Source organism: Rutilus rutilus, assembly GCF_951802725.1.
Source record: "Rutilus rutilus genome assembly, chromosome: 10".
NCBI lineage: Eukaryota > Metazoa > Chordata > Actinopteri > Cypriniformes > Leuciscidae > Rutilus > Rutilus rutilus.
Genome location: NC_140215.1, coordinates 657,501 through 675,000, shown reverse-complemented (window position 1 = coordinate 675,000; position 17,500 = coordinate 657,501). Strand labels below are relative to the sequence as shown.

At 41.6% G+C, this 17,500-nt stretch overlaps 1 protein-coding gene across 6 annotated transcripts in view; it reads right to left on the bottom strand.

The window, feature by feature from the left end:
* The window catches only part of frmpd4 (FERM and PDZ domain containing 4), an 87,959-nt gene that overhangs the window by 21,211 nt on the left and 49,248 nt on the right, over positions 1-17,500 (bottom strand). For 4 of the 6 annotated variants that reach the window (XM_084420391.1, XM_084420392.1, XM_084420393.1 and 1 more), the window contains 2 exons: positions 3,138-3,298; positions 2,048-2,150 (listed from right to left, as the gene is read on the bottom strand). In XM_084420391.1, the coding sequence (XP_084276517.1) occupies positions 2,048-2,150; positions 3,138-3,298 (264 nt within the window). Of the gene's footprint in view, positions 1-2,047; positions 2,151-3,137; positions 3,299-14,609; positions 14,673-17,500 lie in introns of those variants that run through there. The other 2 variants (XM_084420394.1, XM_084420396.1) reach the window with 1 other exon arrangement.

The window sequence follows — 17,500 nt, the reverse complement described above, 5'->3', positions numbered from 1 at the left end:
TTGAAAACACGTCCAGAATCTGAAGCTTCGGTCTTGAAAACCTTAAATCTCAGCCACAGGTCAAACACTTTCTATACGGTGACTGTAGACAGAAACATCTGATGATTTAAACTGAATCACAGGATGAAGAACGACACACTACAGGTTTGAGGGATGAGGAACGACACACTACAGGTTTGAGGGATGAGGAACGACACACTACAGGTTTGAGGAGGTTTGAGGGATGAGGAACGACACACTACAGGTTTGAGGGATGAGGAACGACACACTACAGGTTTGAGGAGGTTTGAGGGATGAGGAACGACACACTACAGGTTTGAGGGATGAGGAACGACACACTACAGGTTTGAGGGATGAGGAACGACACACTACAGGTTTGAGGGATGAGGAACGACACACTACAGGTTTGAGGGATGAGGAACGACACACTACAGGTTTGAGGGATGAGGAACGACACACTACAGGTTTGAGGGATGAGGAACAGCACACTACAGGTTTGAGGGATGAGGAACGACACACTACAGGTTTGAGGAGGTTTGAGGGATGAGGAACGACACACTACAGGTTTGAGGGATGAGGAACGACACACTACAGGTTTGAGGGATGAGGAACGACACACTACAGGTTTGAGGGATGAGGAACAGCACACTACAGGTTTGAGGGATGAGGAACGACACACTACAGGTTTGAGGAGGTTTGAGGGATGAGGAACGACACACTACAGGTTTGAGGGATGAGGAACGACACACTACAGGTTTGAGGGATGAGGAACGGCACACTACAGGTTTGAGGGATGAGGAACAGCACACTACAGGTTTGAGGGATGAGGAACAGCACACTACAGGTTTGAGGGATCAGGTTTGAGGGATGAGGAACAGCACACTACAGGTTTGAGGGATGAGGAACAGCACACTACAGGTTTGAGGGATGAGGAACAACACACTACAGGTTTGAGGGATGAGGAACGACACACTACAGGTTTGAGGGATGAGGAACAGCACACTACAGGTTTGAGGGATGAGGAACGACACACTACAGGTTTGAGGGATGAGGAACGGCACACTACAGGTTTGAGGGATGAGGAACAGCACACTACAGGTTTGAGGGATGAGGAACAGCACACTACAGGTTTGAGGGATGAGGAACGGCACACTACAGGTTTGAGGGATGAGGAACGGCACACTACAGGTTTGAGGGATGAGGAACGGCACACTACAGGTTTGAGGGATGAGGAACGGCACACTACAGGTTTGAGGGATGAGGAACAGCACACTACAGGTTTGAGGGATGAGGAACAGCACACTACAGGTTTGAGGGATGAGGAACGACACACTACAGGTTTGAGGGATGAGGAACGACACACTACAGGTTTGAGGGATGAGGAACGGCACACTACAGGTTTGAGGGATGAGGAACAGCACACTACAGGTTTGAGGGATGAGGAACAACACACTACAGGTTTGAGGGATGAGGAACGACACACTACAGGTTTGAGGGATGAGGAACAGCACACTACAGGTTTGAGGGATGAGGAACAGCACACTACAGGTTTGAGGGATGAGGAACGACACACTACAGGTTTGAGGGATGAGGAACGACACACTACAGGTTTGAGGGATGAGGAACAGCACACTACAGGTTTGAGGGATGAGGAACGACACACTACAGGTTTGAGGAGGTTTGAGGGATGAGGAACAGCACACTACAGGTTTGAGGGATGAGGAACGACACACTACAGGTTTGAGGGATGAGGAACAGCACACTACAGGTTTGAGGGATGAGGAACGACACACTACAGGTTTGAGGGATGAGGAACAGCACACTACAGGTTTGAGGGATGAGGAACGACACACTACAGGTTTGAGGGATGAGGAACGACACACTACAGGTTTGAGGAGGTTTGAGGGATGAGGAACGGCACACTACAGGTTTGAGGAGGTTTGAGGGATGAGGAACAGCACACTACAGGTTTGAGGGATGAGGAACGAGACACTACAGGTTTGAGGGATGAGGAACGGCACACTACAGGTTTGATGGTTTTCAGTACCTGACCAGATCAATGACCCGTTCCCTCGGAGCCGAACTCACGGCTTCATCATTTATCATCACGATCTCGTCTCCTGGGATCAGTCTTCCTTCTGAAGGACCTCCTGCACACACACACACACACGTTTTATGAGGACCTCCATAGACGTAATGGTTTTTATACTGTTCAAACTGTATACAGTATTTTATCTCCTTACACTAACATGACCCCTAAACCTATCCATCACACAAAACTTTCTGCATTTTTACATTTTCAAAAAAACTTATAAGCTTAATTTATAAGCTTGTTTCCTCATGGCGACCTTAATTTAGGTCCAGTGACACGAGTCCCCATCAGTGTGTGTGCATTCAGGTTGAAGTTCCCGCTGGGTTAAAAACACACACTCGTACACACACTCATACACACACTTTCCTATATATTCACTTAGAAAACAGCTGTTTTACATTCTAATAATATGTCACAATTTTTACTGTATTTTTGATCAAATAAATGCAGTCTTGGTGAGCAGAAGAGACTTTAGCGACCCCAAACGTTTGAACAGTAGTGAAAGTGAAGGTAGAAAAGGTCAATAAATGTACTTCTGATTTAGATACTTTAATTTGTAATACAGGTAAGGGTTAATGCCCGACGAGGTGTCCATTGTCAGGTATTAATGGACGACTGCGTGAACCGTCCGACGCGCAGCGGAAGTCCATTAATACCTGACAATGGACACCTCGAAGGGCATTAACCCGCTCATGGTCACTTGCCAAATAATTTTTTTTTTAAAACATTAGTTTATATTTTAATTAGTTTTACAATCGAAATCTAAAGTTTTTACAAACAATAACTTGGTTTCCCTGGTTACACCTGACGGTTTATTTACTAGGTGTCATCTAGCACTTTTTAATGGACACCCTGCAGCCAATCAGAATCGAGTATTCACCCAGACCATGGTATAACATTATTTAATCACGCTCAAGTTGCCTGAAATGACGGCGTAATATGAATGAATGCAGAAGAACTGGTGTAGATGCGTGAGTTTGCTGTTTTACTGTATTTATGGGATAATAAACAGAAGAACTGGTGCAGATGTGTGTTTTCTGGATACCTGGAGTAACGGACCGAACCACCACTGGTTTCTCGCTGCCCGCCACAAAGCCGAAGCCGAGAACCGGGTCGCGTCTCATCTCAACCTTTCTCGGTGCTGGAGGGACAAACTTCTCCACATCAACACGAACCTCCTCCAGAGAGCTCGACTGGGAGAGATGACTGAGAGAACCAGAGGAACAGAGAACAAATAATCAGTCACATGTTAACATGAACTCACAGTTTACTGCTTTAAGCCTGACTAACAGTCAGATAAATCATCTAGGTTATTAAACCTTATTTTCAATATTTTAAATATTTTAAAAAAAGTTGTTTTATGTTCTTTTTTATATCATAGACTACTTGCATAAAATGCATATGATATCAATATCTGTCAATAATTTATGGCTCATATAGTGAGAATATGGAGGAAAAACAGCCTCAAACTGAGCAACAATACGCAGTTTGATGTTGATTTATATGAAATTCTGATACTTGTAATGTAAATCAATGAGATCTTTAAACAGTATAGCTGACACTTACATAAAATGTATATAAATATCAATAGCGATCAATAATATGTCTTAGTAAGATGATATTTAAATGCTCATAGCTTTTTGTCTTGTTTCATGCTTTTGGATTCTGTTGTCAATAAAGCTGCACTTGGGTTCTCAAGGCTTGCCATCAGTCGATCCTTCTTACATGATCATATTTGATACTCATGATTTTTATAATAAATGTTGATGGATAATTAAGTAAACCTCAGTTCAGTTGAAATATTGCTAACAATATTAAAGTTATTCTTACGTTTACTTGATAAAAATCAGATTTAAAGACACGTGAAGCACGAGCTGAAGGAGGACGTCTGTACAATTAAAGACTTTTACCTGATAAAACAGTGTAAACTATCAGTCAGACACAGCAGGACTGGAGAGATTGTGTGCAAACAAAGTTTTGATCATTTAAAGGCATTTTGCATATCAAATATGATCCAGTAGGATTTATAAGGTTAATACATGTTCATGGCCTTATTTCTCATGATTTAATCCAGTGCACGTTATTATAAAGAAAAAAAGGATTTGAATGTTGATTATTCTCCTCATATTCTCCATTGTTGCGGCTCCTCTCTACCCAGTCTGTCAGTAACGCTCTGTTTACTTCCTGTCTCTATGAAGCCCCTCCTTCTGAAAAGCACACTGTGCTCTGATTGGTCGGCTGCAGTAGTGTGTTGTGATTGGTCGAGCGCTTCGAGTGTGTTTGGGAAATGCCCCGCCCCTTACCATAACCACCAGTTTAACACACTACTAACTAACTCAACCAGGCCCCGCCCCTTTATTCTGCGCATGAATTATTATAATGAGGAATATTGAGACGTGTTCGTTCCCGGAAGAAACTCAAGACTACAATGGAGGCGTTTCAGGAGTTCAGAAACACTGACACTGATATAGAGAATAAACACACATTACACACTGAAGACAGATGAAGAACATGAGCTCTTTAAACGAGTAGGACTATAGGAAAGCTCACAGACGCAGTTCTTCCCTCAGGTGTCCAGATTACACAACTCTGATCGACCTCTTTCATAACAGCAACATCTGAGACGGGAGGTTTGACGGTCGTGATTCAGACACAATACTATTAAAATCCTGTGGAAATGATTGTCCTCGGCTGTCGAGGTCTCCGGGAACAGTAATTTAGGGGGAGGTGAACAATGACTTTGTAGTACAAAAAGGTTCAAGAAGAAATTGCTGCAAATGTTACACACTGTAATAGTAGTTATTACAGTCATATGTAGAGAATAACTGGATACAAAGGCACAGTTTTTATTTTATTTTAATGGATAGATGCTGTTAAAACCTCTCAGTCTGAACCTTCACAAGTAGGCCTGCATGATTTATTGAAATTAATTTGATTAATTAATGCAACAGTCATAACACGAAGACTGTGATTTCAATACATAGATATCTAGTTCAGTCATGAAACTCTAGAGGGCGCAGGCTGATCGGTCCTTTACATGCAATCAAAATCATTACTGCATGGCACAAGCTGATTGGCTCTGCTGATCCCTCAGCCAATGAGATAGCTTGCTCAGCATTTACCCGGTCTGGTCGAGTGTTTGGTCCTGCAGAAGTTCCTCTGAACCCCTCCTCCTCCCCAGCTCCACCTCCCCAGCTCTTCCTCCCCAGCTCCACCTCCCCAGCTCCACCTCCCCAGCTCCACCTCCCCAGCTCTTCCTCCCCAGCTCCTCCTCCCCAGCTCCACCTGCCCAGCTCCTCCTCCCCAGCTCCTCCTCCCCAGCTCCACCTCCCCAGCTCCTCCTCCCCAGCTCCACCTCCCCAGCTCCTCCTCCCCAGCTCCTCCTGCCCAGCTCCTCCTCCCCAGCTCCTCCTGCCCAGCTCCTCCTCCCCAGCTCCACCTGCCCAGCTCCACCTCCCCAGCTCCACCTCCCCAGGTCCTCCTCCCCAGCTCCACCTCCCCAGCTCCACCTCCCCAGCTCCTCCTCCCCAGCTTCACCTGCCCAGCTCCTCCTCCCCAGCTCCTCCTCCCCAGCTCCTCCTCCCCAGCTCCACCTCCCCAGCTCCTCCTCCCCAGCTCCTCCTCCCCAGCTCCTCCTCCCCAGCTCCACCTGCCCAGCTCCTCCTCCCCAGCTCCACCTCCCCAGCTCCTCCTCCCCAGCTCCACCTCCCCAGCTCCACCTGCCCAGCTCCACCTCCCCAGCTCCTCCTCCCCAGCTCCACCTCCCCACCTCCACCTCCCCAGCTCCTCCTCCCCAGCTCCTCCTCCCCATCTCCACCTCCCCACCTCCACCTCCCCACCTCCACCTCCCCACCTCCACCTCCCCAGCTCCACCTCCCCAGCTCCTCCTCCCCAGCTCCTCCTCCCCAGCTCCACCTCCCCAGCTCCTCCTCCCCAGCTCCACCTCCCCAGATCCTCCTCCCCAGCTCCACCTCCCCAGCTCCACCTCCCCAGCTCCTCCTCCCCAGCTCCTCCTCCCCAGCTCCACCTCCCCACCTCCACCTCCCCAGCTCCACCTCCCCAGCTCCACCTCCCCAGCTCCTCCTCCCCAGCTCCTCCTCCCCACCTCCACCTCCCCAGCTCCTCCTCCCCAGCTCCTCCTCCCCAGCTCCTCCCCAGCTCCACCTCCCCACCTCCACCTCCCCAGCTCCTCCTCCCCAGCTCCTCCTCCCCAGCTCCACCTCCCCACCTCCACCTCCCCACCTCCACCTCCCCAGCTCCTCCTCCCCAGCTCCTCCTCCCCAGCTCCTCCCCAGCTCCTCCCCAGCTCCTCCTCCCCACCTCCACCTCCCCAGCTCCACCTCCCCAGCTCCTCCTCCCCACCTCCTCCTCCCCAGCTCCACCTCCCCAGCTCCTCCTCCCCAGCTCCACCTCCCCAGCTCCACCTCCCCAGCTCCTCCTCCCCAGCTCCTTTATTAAAATCTTGTTAACATTAGTTAATGCACTGTGAATTAACACGAACAAACAATGAACAGCTGTATTATTATTAACTAACATTAACAAAGATTAATAAATACAGTAACAAATGTATTGCTCATGGTTAGTTCATGTTGGTTAATACATTAACTAATGAACAATATTGTAAAGTGTTACCAAATAATGATTAAATACTTGATTTTTTATTTTGCAGTACAATAGTATTATTGCAACATATTTGTCATTTTGTTTATTTTTATTGATAAGCACTACAAAAATCATATTTTGAAGTCATACTGAATGAATAAAAAATAGTGGGAATGTGGCAGATGAAAAACTCAAAAAGTAAAGAGTTTTTTAAAAACTAAATTTTTACGCTTACTGAAAAAGGTTTGAGTTGGTTCACATGATCATGAACAAGCTTTTCCCAATCGTTCGCAATACAAGAAGAAAGTTTGCAGCTTTTTAGGATTATTTTTATTTTCTAAACACAGATGCACTCGGCAACAAAATCATTCTGGAATTAATGATTCTTTCTAAATTTAGCCATTCAAGTGAGTATTCTTTCATATTCACAGAAAAACTAAATATTGCAATATCATTTTTTTCCTTGAGGAGGGAAGATGAAACCAGGACACACAGACCATCACAATACTGCCCACAGAACAACAGCAAACCCCGAGAATATTCAGTCCTGTTACTGATCAGTCTCTATTATACGTCAGCTGTTAATATTCACTCAGTTCATGCTGGAATGACTTCATTTACGAGATGAGTGCATGTAAACACCAGGACAAGATCATTCTGAGTGTGAATGAAAGAATTACAGTGGAAATAATCATCGTTAATTCATCATTCATGAAGAATGGCAATAAAGCTTGTCAGAAACTTTATGAGACGCAGACTTGTGCAAAACAACATTTCCTGCAATAAAAACACATAAAACATAATTTACACGTCTAATGTTCATCGCTTGCTCTTCATTTTCTTGAATTAGTGCGTGCGAATCTTCCCGTTATGATCTGCCTCTGAATAAAACACCGCCGTTTGTCTGAATGTGAAGCCATTATCTGTGTTTTATCACTCAACCTAAGATTTTATTGTGAGTTTAATAGCATTACGTTTGTCTTCACGCTCAGGTAACCAGCAAATGGCCTTTACATCACATCCTCTCACGTTTCACTAATGCAATCTGTGCGAGATGCTCAACGATTGCTCGGTCTTTATATCATCATACAGTGAGTGTGAGTGTGTGTGTGTGTGTGTGTGTGTGCGTGATAATTAAAGCCGTGGGCTGGAGGAGGCGTGAGGAAGAGCCATTATTCTCAACACATGTTCCAGAGAAGAGCTACAATTAATCTTTCAAGCCACGGCGAGAGCGAGAGGTCGTGTGTGAGACTTCTGAACGCACTTACACACAGGGTTAGAAACAAATCTGTAAAAACAGGCTTGCGTTTCATGCGCTTGAGAAGCTGCGACACAGAGTTCAAGGAGGTATGGACAAAATCAAGTCAAGTCTCCTTCATTTATACAATATAGAGTTTCACAGCAGCTCTACAGTGATAACAGGAGATTACAGTAACAGAGATTGTTCTGGCTTTACAGCAGATCTAGAATAAAGTTATTGTTGAAGTTAAAATACAATATGCACACCTATGATGTTCATCAGCTGAATTCTGTTGCTTTACTACAAGATCATACATGTGAAAAGAGTAAAAATGAAAACTAATAGATATCACAACGCTTTCTCCAGCTGATTCTGTCACACAATCAAATCTCTCTGGAGAAATGCATGAATATTAAAAGCATTGATGCAGTGCCGGCCGAACGATCCAGGTTAATGCTGGATGATCGCAGTGAGGCGAGCGCTCCAGATAAAAATATGAATGGATTTGTGCCATAACTCTAACCCTGGGAAAAACATATGTGACGGAGGAAACGCTCGGCCTTGACTTCAGCAATGACCACCTGTCATCGATGGCCGGTTCCCAAAGCCCTGATGACCAGCGCTGTGTGTGTGTGTGTGTGTGTGTGTGTGTGTGTGTGTGTGTGTGTGTTTCATACGGATACACTCGACAGCGGGTCACTGAAGACTGGCCGTTTGATTTAAACTAAAGCTATGATGGAAACTATTGACTGAAAACTGTAAAAATGAATGCACAAACTAGGAGCAACTTAACTGAAATAAAGTGGGATAAGACGGTCACAAACGCTAAATCAACGTTGAATCAATGCATTATTATCATCTCAAACGCCATACAATAATATAACACAATTAATGTCAAGCATTCAAAACATGTTTACAAGTTTATTTCACATGCCAACTCATTTAGGCTTGTGTTTATGATAAATGTCATTTATAACTAAATGCAACTATAATTCATGTTTGTGTTCTAGTTTAGGATTTGTTGAGGACTGAGGGGATCTAAAACACATCTTTAAAATACTGTATTCATTTTATTTAACTGTATTTTACATTATTTCTGAATGTAATAATTAATAAAATACACCAACGTGCTTATTTTGAGACAGTTCGACTGATTATCAGGTGCAACTAATTTTCCAGGAAAATATGAAATATGCAAAAGACAGAATATTGTGATGACGCGCCGAAAATGTAAATAGTGTCGTTGCGCAATTCATTTTAGCATGAAACGTAAGCTTCTAAAACAGTCATAACATATTGTATCTGATCAGTAACTTATTAATGAGTGAACACTTTTTTTTTTTTTTTATGTTACCATGTTTTGTTTTTTTACCATATTACTTAATTTACCCCATTTTATTACAAAGAATATTTTAGAAATTCTTTGAAATTTAAAATGTTACAAGAACTCCAGCAAAAACCCTTGTGATGCAAGAAAACATTTGATCAATATTTATGAGAAATGTTATTTGAATATATCATTATATGAAATTTATAAGAACATACAATATGAGAATTACCAGTATGAACTCTTGAACAATGAAGTTTTGAATGTTACCATGTTTTACCATGATATTACTTCATTTACCCCCATTTTATTAATAGGAACATTGAGAAATTCTACAGCAAAACTGCAAGAAAACATTTTTATCAATATTTATGGAAATGATTTGAATATCTCATTATATGAAATGTATAAGAATTGCCAGTGTGAATAAAGCATAAACGAGCTGCAATGATGATGATGATGATGATGATGATGATGATGATTACTCATGACTTCACTGGCTGTCGTCTTACGGTGAGTCACATGGTTATTCAACGGACTCATCGGAAACATTCACAAGACAAAAGACACTCAAATCACAAACGCACAGAGCGACAACCGCACAAAAGAGCAGATCAGCATTGTGACTAAACGCCCGAGCAAACACGCAGACCTCTCTGACTCACTCGTGCTGAGAAACTCTTTTATTAATCTGATCTGGCGTCAGCGCTTCATAACTGCACTTTTATATGGTTATGTGAATTATTCCAGTCAAAAGCTCAATGCATCTGGTTAATGGACTCTCATCCAGGCATTACAGCATCTCATCTTACCTGACCAATCAGATTAACCAGGTGAGAAGCTCTTATCACTCCTCCAGCTGTCTATCGCACACATAACTCAAATCAAACTCGTTTTAAACTCTACAGAGAGACAGCAAAGCCTGAGCATTAGAGGAACGCACCGAAACTTGAGGCGTAATTGATTTCAATGCAGTTAGTGTAAGTTAGAGCCGAGCGAACCACTCAAGACTCCAATAAAATGACCAAATGCATCTATAAAGGAGAAAGTGGGGTATATGCAAACGACACACAATATTTAAATAATGGCATGCAACTATTTTAACAATAGTTGACCATAAGTTAACTATAATTACAAACTAAAGCCTAAGCAAAACATATGTAAAAAATGCATCTATGAAATAAAAACGAGTAGTTTGTGTTGTGAAACTTGATGCATAATTGATAATTGAAATAAAATGACCAAATGCATTAAAAAGGCAGTTCATGCTACTTCATTTTCCACAAAGTACAGAACATGCAAACGGCACAGAAAATGTTGCAGCAAAAACTATTTTACACATTCATAACTCTAATAACTCTAACATATATACATAATATATAACATAAAACATGTCAAAAGTAAATATAAATGCATCTCTGCAATAAAAGCGAGTATTGTGTGTTGTGAGCGTAGGCCGTCTGCAGGTTTTGGAACACAGCCTGTGTGTCTCTTATGTAAACGGTGTGTGTGTTCATGACTGGAACTGTGTGAAATGATTGCAGAAACCCAATGCACAGACATTTCATTTTCATTTCCAAACCGGTTCAGACTCTTAACGTTTGAGAGATGTCCTGGTTAAAGTCTCTCCACACTGCAATCATAAGCGCTTCTCTGCCGTAATAGAGACGGATTGCAGGATTTAAAGGAGCGCTGATCCAGCTGGCCCAGATCACATCTCTCCTCAGTTACAGAACACACTCCAAACAAGGTCCAGAACCACCAGCGCTTCTGAAGAGCAGAACGCCTTATTCGGCTCGTTCTCTGAGATCCATCTGTGCAATTAACACTATCAGAAAATCCCAAACTTACACAGCATGCAAAAACAAGAACTGTGGGCGGAAGTAAAAACTCCATTTATTTTCTCCACAGGAAAACGGATTTTTAACGATAACGTATAAATCTCTGAAGTCAGCCGTGCTGCGAGCGGCGAGGATGTTAATCCATGGGTTTCGCTTCAGTTGAAGCCGTCAGCTCGCATTATTTCAACTTAGTTTAACAATAATCATGTTTAACGGCAACACTCGTGGTGAAAAACTACATTACCCATGATGCTGTGCAGAAAACTCGTTAGCTCCGCCCACTCCCATGAAGCACTTAAATACTTAAATGTTTGAATATAGAAGCATATTTAGCAAGAAGCTTAAAGTATACTGTCTTTACATATAATGGATATTTTTAAATGAGCAGTTTTATATTTCTCCATGGTTTTTAATGTGATCATGCCGTTTGCAATGCATCATGGGATTGTAGTTCTTTCCCTCAATGAACTTCACAGTATCATCTGATATTTAGTGCTGTGCAACGATTGATCGCATTCAAAATGAAAGTTTGTGTTTTGTAAATTTAAAAACACACATATGCATGTATATATTTAAGAATTATTTGCATGTATACATTTATAATGCATTATCTCTTCATGAATAGTTTATTTATGTTAAATATTTGCAGATTCCTTGTTACATCTGAATTTGGTTGTTTGTCGTATGTTTTAATGCATTATCATTTCTAAGTCTGCAACAATGAATAGTTGAGTATTATAACTGCGCTTATAATTAATTCATGAAATTATGCAATGCATTAGAAGGTGCATAATTCTAAATACTGAATGCATTATATATAACGGCTCTAAGTGAAGGGTTTGAGTATGATGATGTCATACAGTCGTGCTGTGATTGGTTGTTGACTCTTCGTCCTGAAATAGAAGCAACATCTTTAAAATAAAGAAACTGAAAACTTTTTTCTTTTTTTCTTTCTTTTTTTCTTTTTAAAATAAAGAAATAAATTAGATTGTATATAAATAACACATTTTTCTTAAATATAGACACGCATATGTGTGTATTTTTATACGAAATAATTCTACACAGTACACACACACATATAATGTAAACACAAACTTTTATTTTGGATGTGATCAGTCGTTGCACAGCGCTAGTGTTTGCCGATTCTCCTCGTAAACTGATCCGGTTCATGGCTTATGACACTTTAACCAAGACGTGTTTGAAATCCCTACGGGAGAAACGAATGAATAAACCCTTCCGGAACCAGCGGCGCTGAAACAGCGAGCGGACGCTAATGCACTCAGCGAGGTCCAGACGTCATGCTAAATACCCCAGTATGAGGAGACTAATAAATCACACACTTATGAGCAGAAACACTCGACTGCACCGTACAGAAATCCTTTGTTTTGCGACCGCTGTGATTTAAAGTCACGTGACACAAAAGCTGTTCGTATGAATCCTCAGCTCACCCACACACACACACACACACACCCACACACTGTCTGTCAAGACACACACACACACACACACACACACACACACCCACACACTGTCTGTCAAGACACACACACACACACACACCCACACACTGTCTGTCAGGACACACTCGCACACACACACACGCACTGTCTCGCACTGACGGACAGCAGATTATTCACTGCTCTCACACACACACACACACACACAGATTCAGATCTGATCTCTAAAGCCCCGGGCGTTCACAGTTCTGCTGAGCACCAGAGTTTTCAGTTTCTTTATTTTAAAGATGTTGCTTCTATTTCAGGACGAAGAGTCAACAACCAATCACAGCACGACTGTATGACATCATCATACTCAAACCCTTCACTTAGAGCCGTTATATATAATGCATTAAGAGTATTTAGAATTATGCACCTTCTAATGCATTGCATGATTTCATGAATTAATTATAAGCGCAGTTATAATACTCAACTATTCATTGTTGCACACTTAGAAATGATAATGCATTAAAACATACGACAAACAACCCAATTTCAGATGTAACAAGGAATCTGCAAATATTTAACATAAATAAACTATTTATGAAGAGATAATGCATTATAAATGTACATCCTGAATACCTTCATAATGCTTTAGACATAAAGGGCCCAATCTTACACCAGGAGCAATGCAGCGCAATGTGTTTTGCTAGTTTCAGCCCGACGCAGTTTTCATTTTCACGTCCTGCGCCGCGATGTTTAAACCCACTGAGACCTGCTCTAAAGTCAATGGTGGAATATTTTTTTTTGTTATTTAAAGAGTGCATTACTAATGTGTGCCTATAGGCGGGTCCACAACGCGCTACACTCTGCTTATACACACACACTCTGCTTATACACACACAGGGACGCACAGCAGCACACACACATGCCAAATATTAAAATTAAAAGGATTACAATGTAAAAGATTATTATTGTGTGCATAAAGATATGGTGAATCCGGCTTGTCCCGTAGATGTTCTGCTTGCGCACTTTGACCTCGCGCACGAGCAGATCCGTTTGCGCTCTGGAGACGCGTTCAGTCTTTCCACTATCAGATTCCGTCATGTAAACAGCGAATCCGCCATGGCACGAGCGCAACTGGCATTTAAAGGGAATGGGAGATGAGACTCTGATTGGTTTAACGCACGTAAATCCCAAAACACACCCATTACTCACTAAGAGAATAGAGACAACCCTTTTAGACCAGCGCCGGGAGCACCGACCATTTATCCCGTCGTTAAACTAGCAAAAGTGGATTCCGACCCGCCCTGAGTGAACTTGCGTCCTGCGCTTTAGACCATGAGCTTAGATCGTTAAAATAGGGCCCAACGGCTTCAAGTGTTCACAATCAGGCGAATATCAAACCTTCAGATTATAGATATGAATGAAACTGTAAAGTTTAGTGAATGTGGAGATTTTTTACTCAAACTCGCCGCCTTTAAAGATGTGCACTGAGCCGCAAATAGAATTAAATAAACTCTTAAAAGTGCATCTGCATGTTTTATTTCCACTAGTCTGAAACATTATGAAAGGCCAATATCCCAAAATCTCCACATTGATCAGCGCATGAAATACAGTGTTAAAGTGTCGTGCCTCAAGTATCCTTTGCATCCACTGTATAATATAAATATATATATATATTACAAAATTAAAAGCTAAACAACAGTATTGCAATGGTTATCAGTTGAGTGTTGAGTGTCGTGACATTATCATTTGCACCTGAAATTACATACGCAATGATTAATAGACTGTGATGGAGTTTTAGAAATAAAATAATAATCTGTATTTTAAACAAATAATAATTCTAATAACTAACATTTCTTTTCTGAATGAATCTCAACCAGTGTGTATCGTTCTAGTGCCCTTAACAGTGAGCAACCCTCGGATGAAGCATCACACGCCGCAGTAAACAAACACAAATCTGGCAAATGCAATGAGAATATTTCATAAACTGCGACTTCTTACATGACTTTGACTCAATATTAAGAAAATCTTTCATAACGAGTTGAAAGCATGGATTATTACACACCCGAGGATGAAGTCGCATCTCGGCCGGGGAAGAAGACGGACCCGACGGGAATCTTCCTGCATCTGATCTGCACAATGTTGTGTTTCGCTCTTACATAATAATCCCTGGCTGAAGACCCACAACCCTCGTGTGACACACACACACACACACACACACACACTCCTTCTGCTGGATAATAATTACACACCAACACAGACCAGACGCTTTCACAGTCACCAGAACACTCAGATAACACAGATCATATAATAACCGGAGCACATTAACCAGCTGAGCACAACAGCAAACACGTCCATCTAGTGTACGTCAGTTCACCACAACAGATGCGCTAGACGAATGCAAACGGCTAAAAAAATATTTTTCGAAGATTTACAAGAAAATATTTCAGCCTTTTTCTAGAGTTTTTCTAATTGTTTGTGAAATTTATTAGCAATTTTGGAGTGAAATTTATTTCCCAGTGTATTTTCAGAAGCTCATGTTTCCATCAGTCAGGCATGTGATGGTTCCAAATGTTCATATCACCATAACTACTGAAGGCTTTATCACGGTATAGAGCTTACGTGGCTCCGCCCCTTTTCTTCCGGTCTGTATTTTCACTGCGATCTTACGTATTTATGAATAAACGGCTCGTTTTAAAATCTACTGACATCTGCTTTCAACATTACAGTGCTCATGATAACTTTCGTTAACTCTTTAGTAAATAAATCCACTTCACCAGCTGATCACTCCTCCACAGCGATGCCATAGTATGGAAGCTTGTCTCCGCCACAGAGTGAAAAATAAAAAAGGTAATTGCAACTTTTTAATCTCACAATTCTGACTTTTTATCTCAGAATTACGTGATATAAAGTCGCAATTGTGTGTTATAAAGTCAGAATTATGAGATATAAACTCGCAATTGCGAGAAATATACTTGAAATTCTGACTTTATAACACCCAATTGCGACTTTATATCACGTAATTCTGACTTAATATCTCGCAAATCTGACTTTATATCTCGCAAATCTGACTTTATATCTCGCAAATCTGAGAAATAAAGTCAGAATTGTGAGATGTAAACTCGCAATTGTGAGATAAAAAGTCTCAATTATCTTTTAAAATGTTTTATGCTGTGGCGGAAACAAGCTTCCCTACCGTAGAGATATACAGAGCGAGATATACAGAGTTCATAGACAATATTCTACAGATGCTGTTGATCACTCGTTTCTCTGGCGCATGAAGTCTATAGTTGTGAAAATGAACGATAACCAAGAATCATGTTGAAGTCCAAATTAAAATGGCAAGAAATGATGTTCTTCCTCAGTATGTTTGTCTTGTATCCGACAGTGGAGTCAGAAAAATGAGCTTGTTTTAAGACTATCTTCCTGACTCCGTTGGCAGATAATCTGTTCTCGTTTTAAGCACAAACTCACTTCATTTTGATCATTTATATCTTAATATCTTCAGTTATTCTGCTTCTTCTCCAGTAAATGAATCTCGATTTAAGAATGTTTAGATGTTTGTGCTGGAAATCGAGACCGAAACACCGTCTGTTTCACACGATACATGTACGCAACAAAAATGCATTCTAAAAATCTACATAATTTGCAATAATGAAGTAGTCCCGGTACTCTGGAGAGCCCACAATAATAACACTGTGCATGTTCAGTATCGCAATATATCGTATTATGGTATATCGGCTTATTCTTTCCATCAAAGCTCATAGACAAACAGAAAAAGCCAAAGCACACGCAGTTCTTCCTCATCCTCTGATTTATCTCATCAATAGTGGAAAGAAAGTGCAGCATTAGTGTGTGTTTGTCACTTCAGAAGGCTGACGCATGTTTCATCATGCTAATGTTTCAGAAGCTTCACTCAAGCTCGCGTCTCTCGCATACGCAAGTGTGTGTGTGTGTGCGTGTGTGTGTGTGTGCAGTGCGGCGAGGACAGAATCAGTATTCGGGAAGCGGATGGAGGGAACGTCACACTGAAGCGTCGAACATCTGCACTGAGAGAAACACTGAATGCACAACATCAGGGGCTTTCGCTCCGGAGGAACCGTTTCACCGTTCCCAGAACTATTGGAGGAAGTTCCCGGATTTTGGCGTGTTTGTTCACAGGAACTAGGAATGATTTTAGTTCTAGGAACTCCTTTTGGAGGAACTCATTTACTCCTCCTTCAGAGTCAGTCTAAACCAGCGCTATAGGAACTACAGTGATGTTAGTGTTCGCTGATTGGCCGAACACACGCGAAACATCAGCACACGCCATTATAAAAAAACACACAGATTAAAGCCTATATATTTACTCTAGTAACTAACTCTACGAACATGGAAAACAGTGATAGATGGGCCTCTAAACCTTTACGCTGAGGAGAAAATCCAACGCAACTTTGAGGGACCGAGAGAAACATGATTATATACAGTGCTATGCATAAGTTTAGACACCCATGCTAAAGTTGACTAAAAAGAGGAATAAAAAATCATCTTTTGGAAATTAAACTTAATGCCTTAATTTAAAAAATTTGGAAAAATCCAACCTTTAAGGACACCAATTTTCTTTGTGAATGAATAATGTATCGTAAATAAATAAATGTTCTTCCTTAAAATACATGGTGCATAAGTCTGGACACCCCTATGTTAAATTCCCATAGAGGCAGGCAGATTTTTATTTTTAAGTATTTTTAAGTATTTTTTTTTTAGGATACTATGCATCCTGATAAAGTTCCCTTGGCCTTTGGAATTAAAATAGCCCCACATCATCACATAGCCTTCACCATACCTAGAGATTTGCATGGGGTACTTTCCATAAGATCATCTCTCAATGCAAATCAAACTAGCTTTTAGGCTAACTGAAATAAAACCATGCCAATCTCTAGGTATGGTGAAGGCTATGTGATGATGTGGGGCTATTTT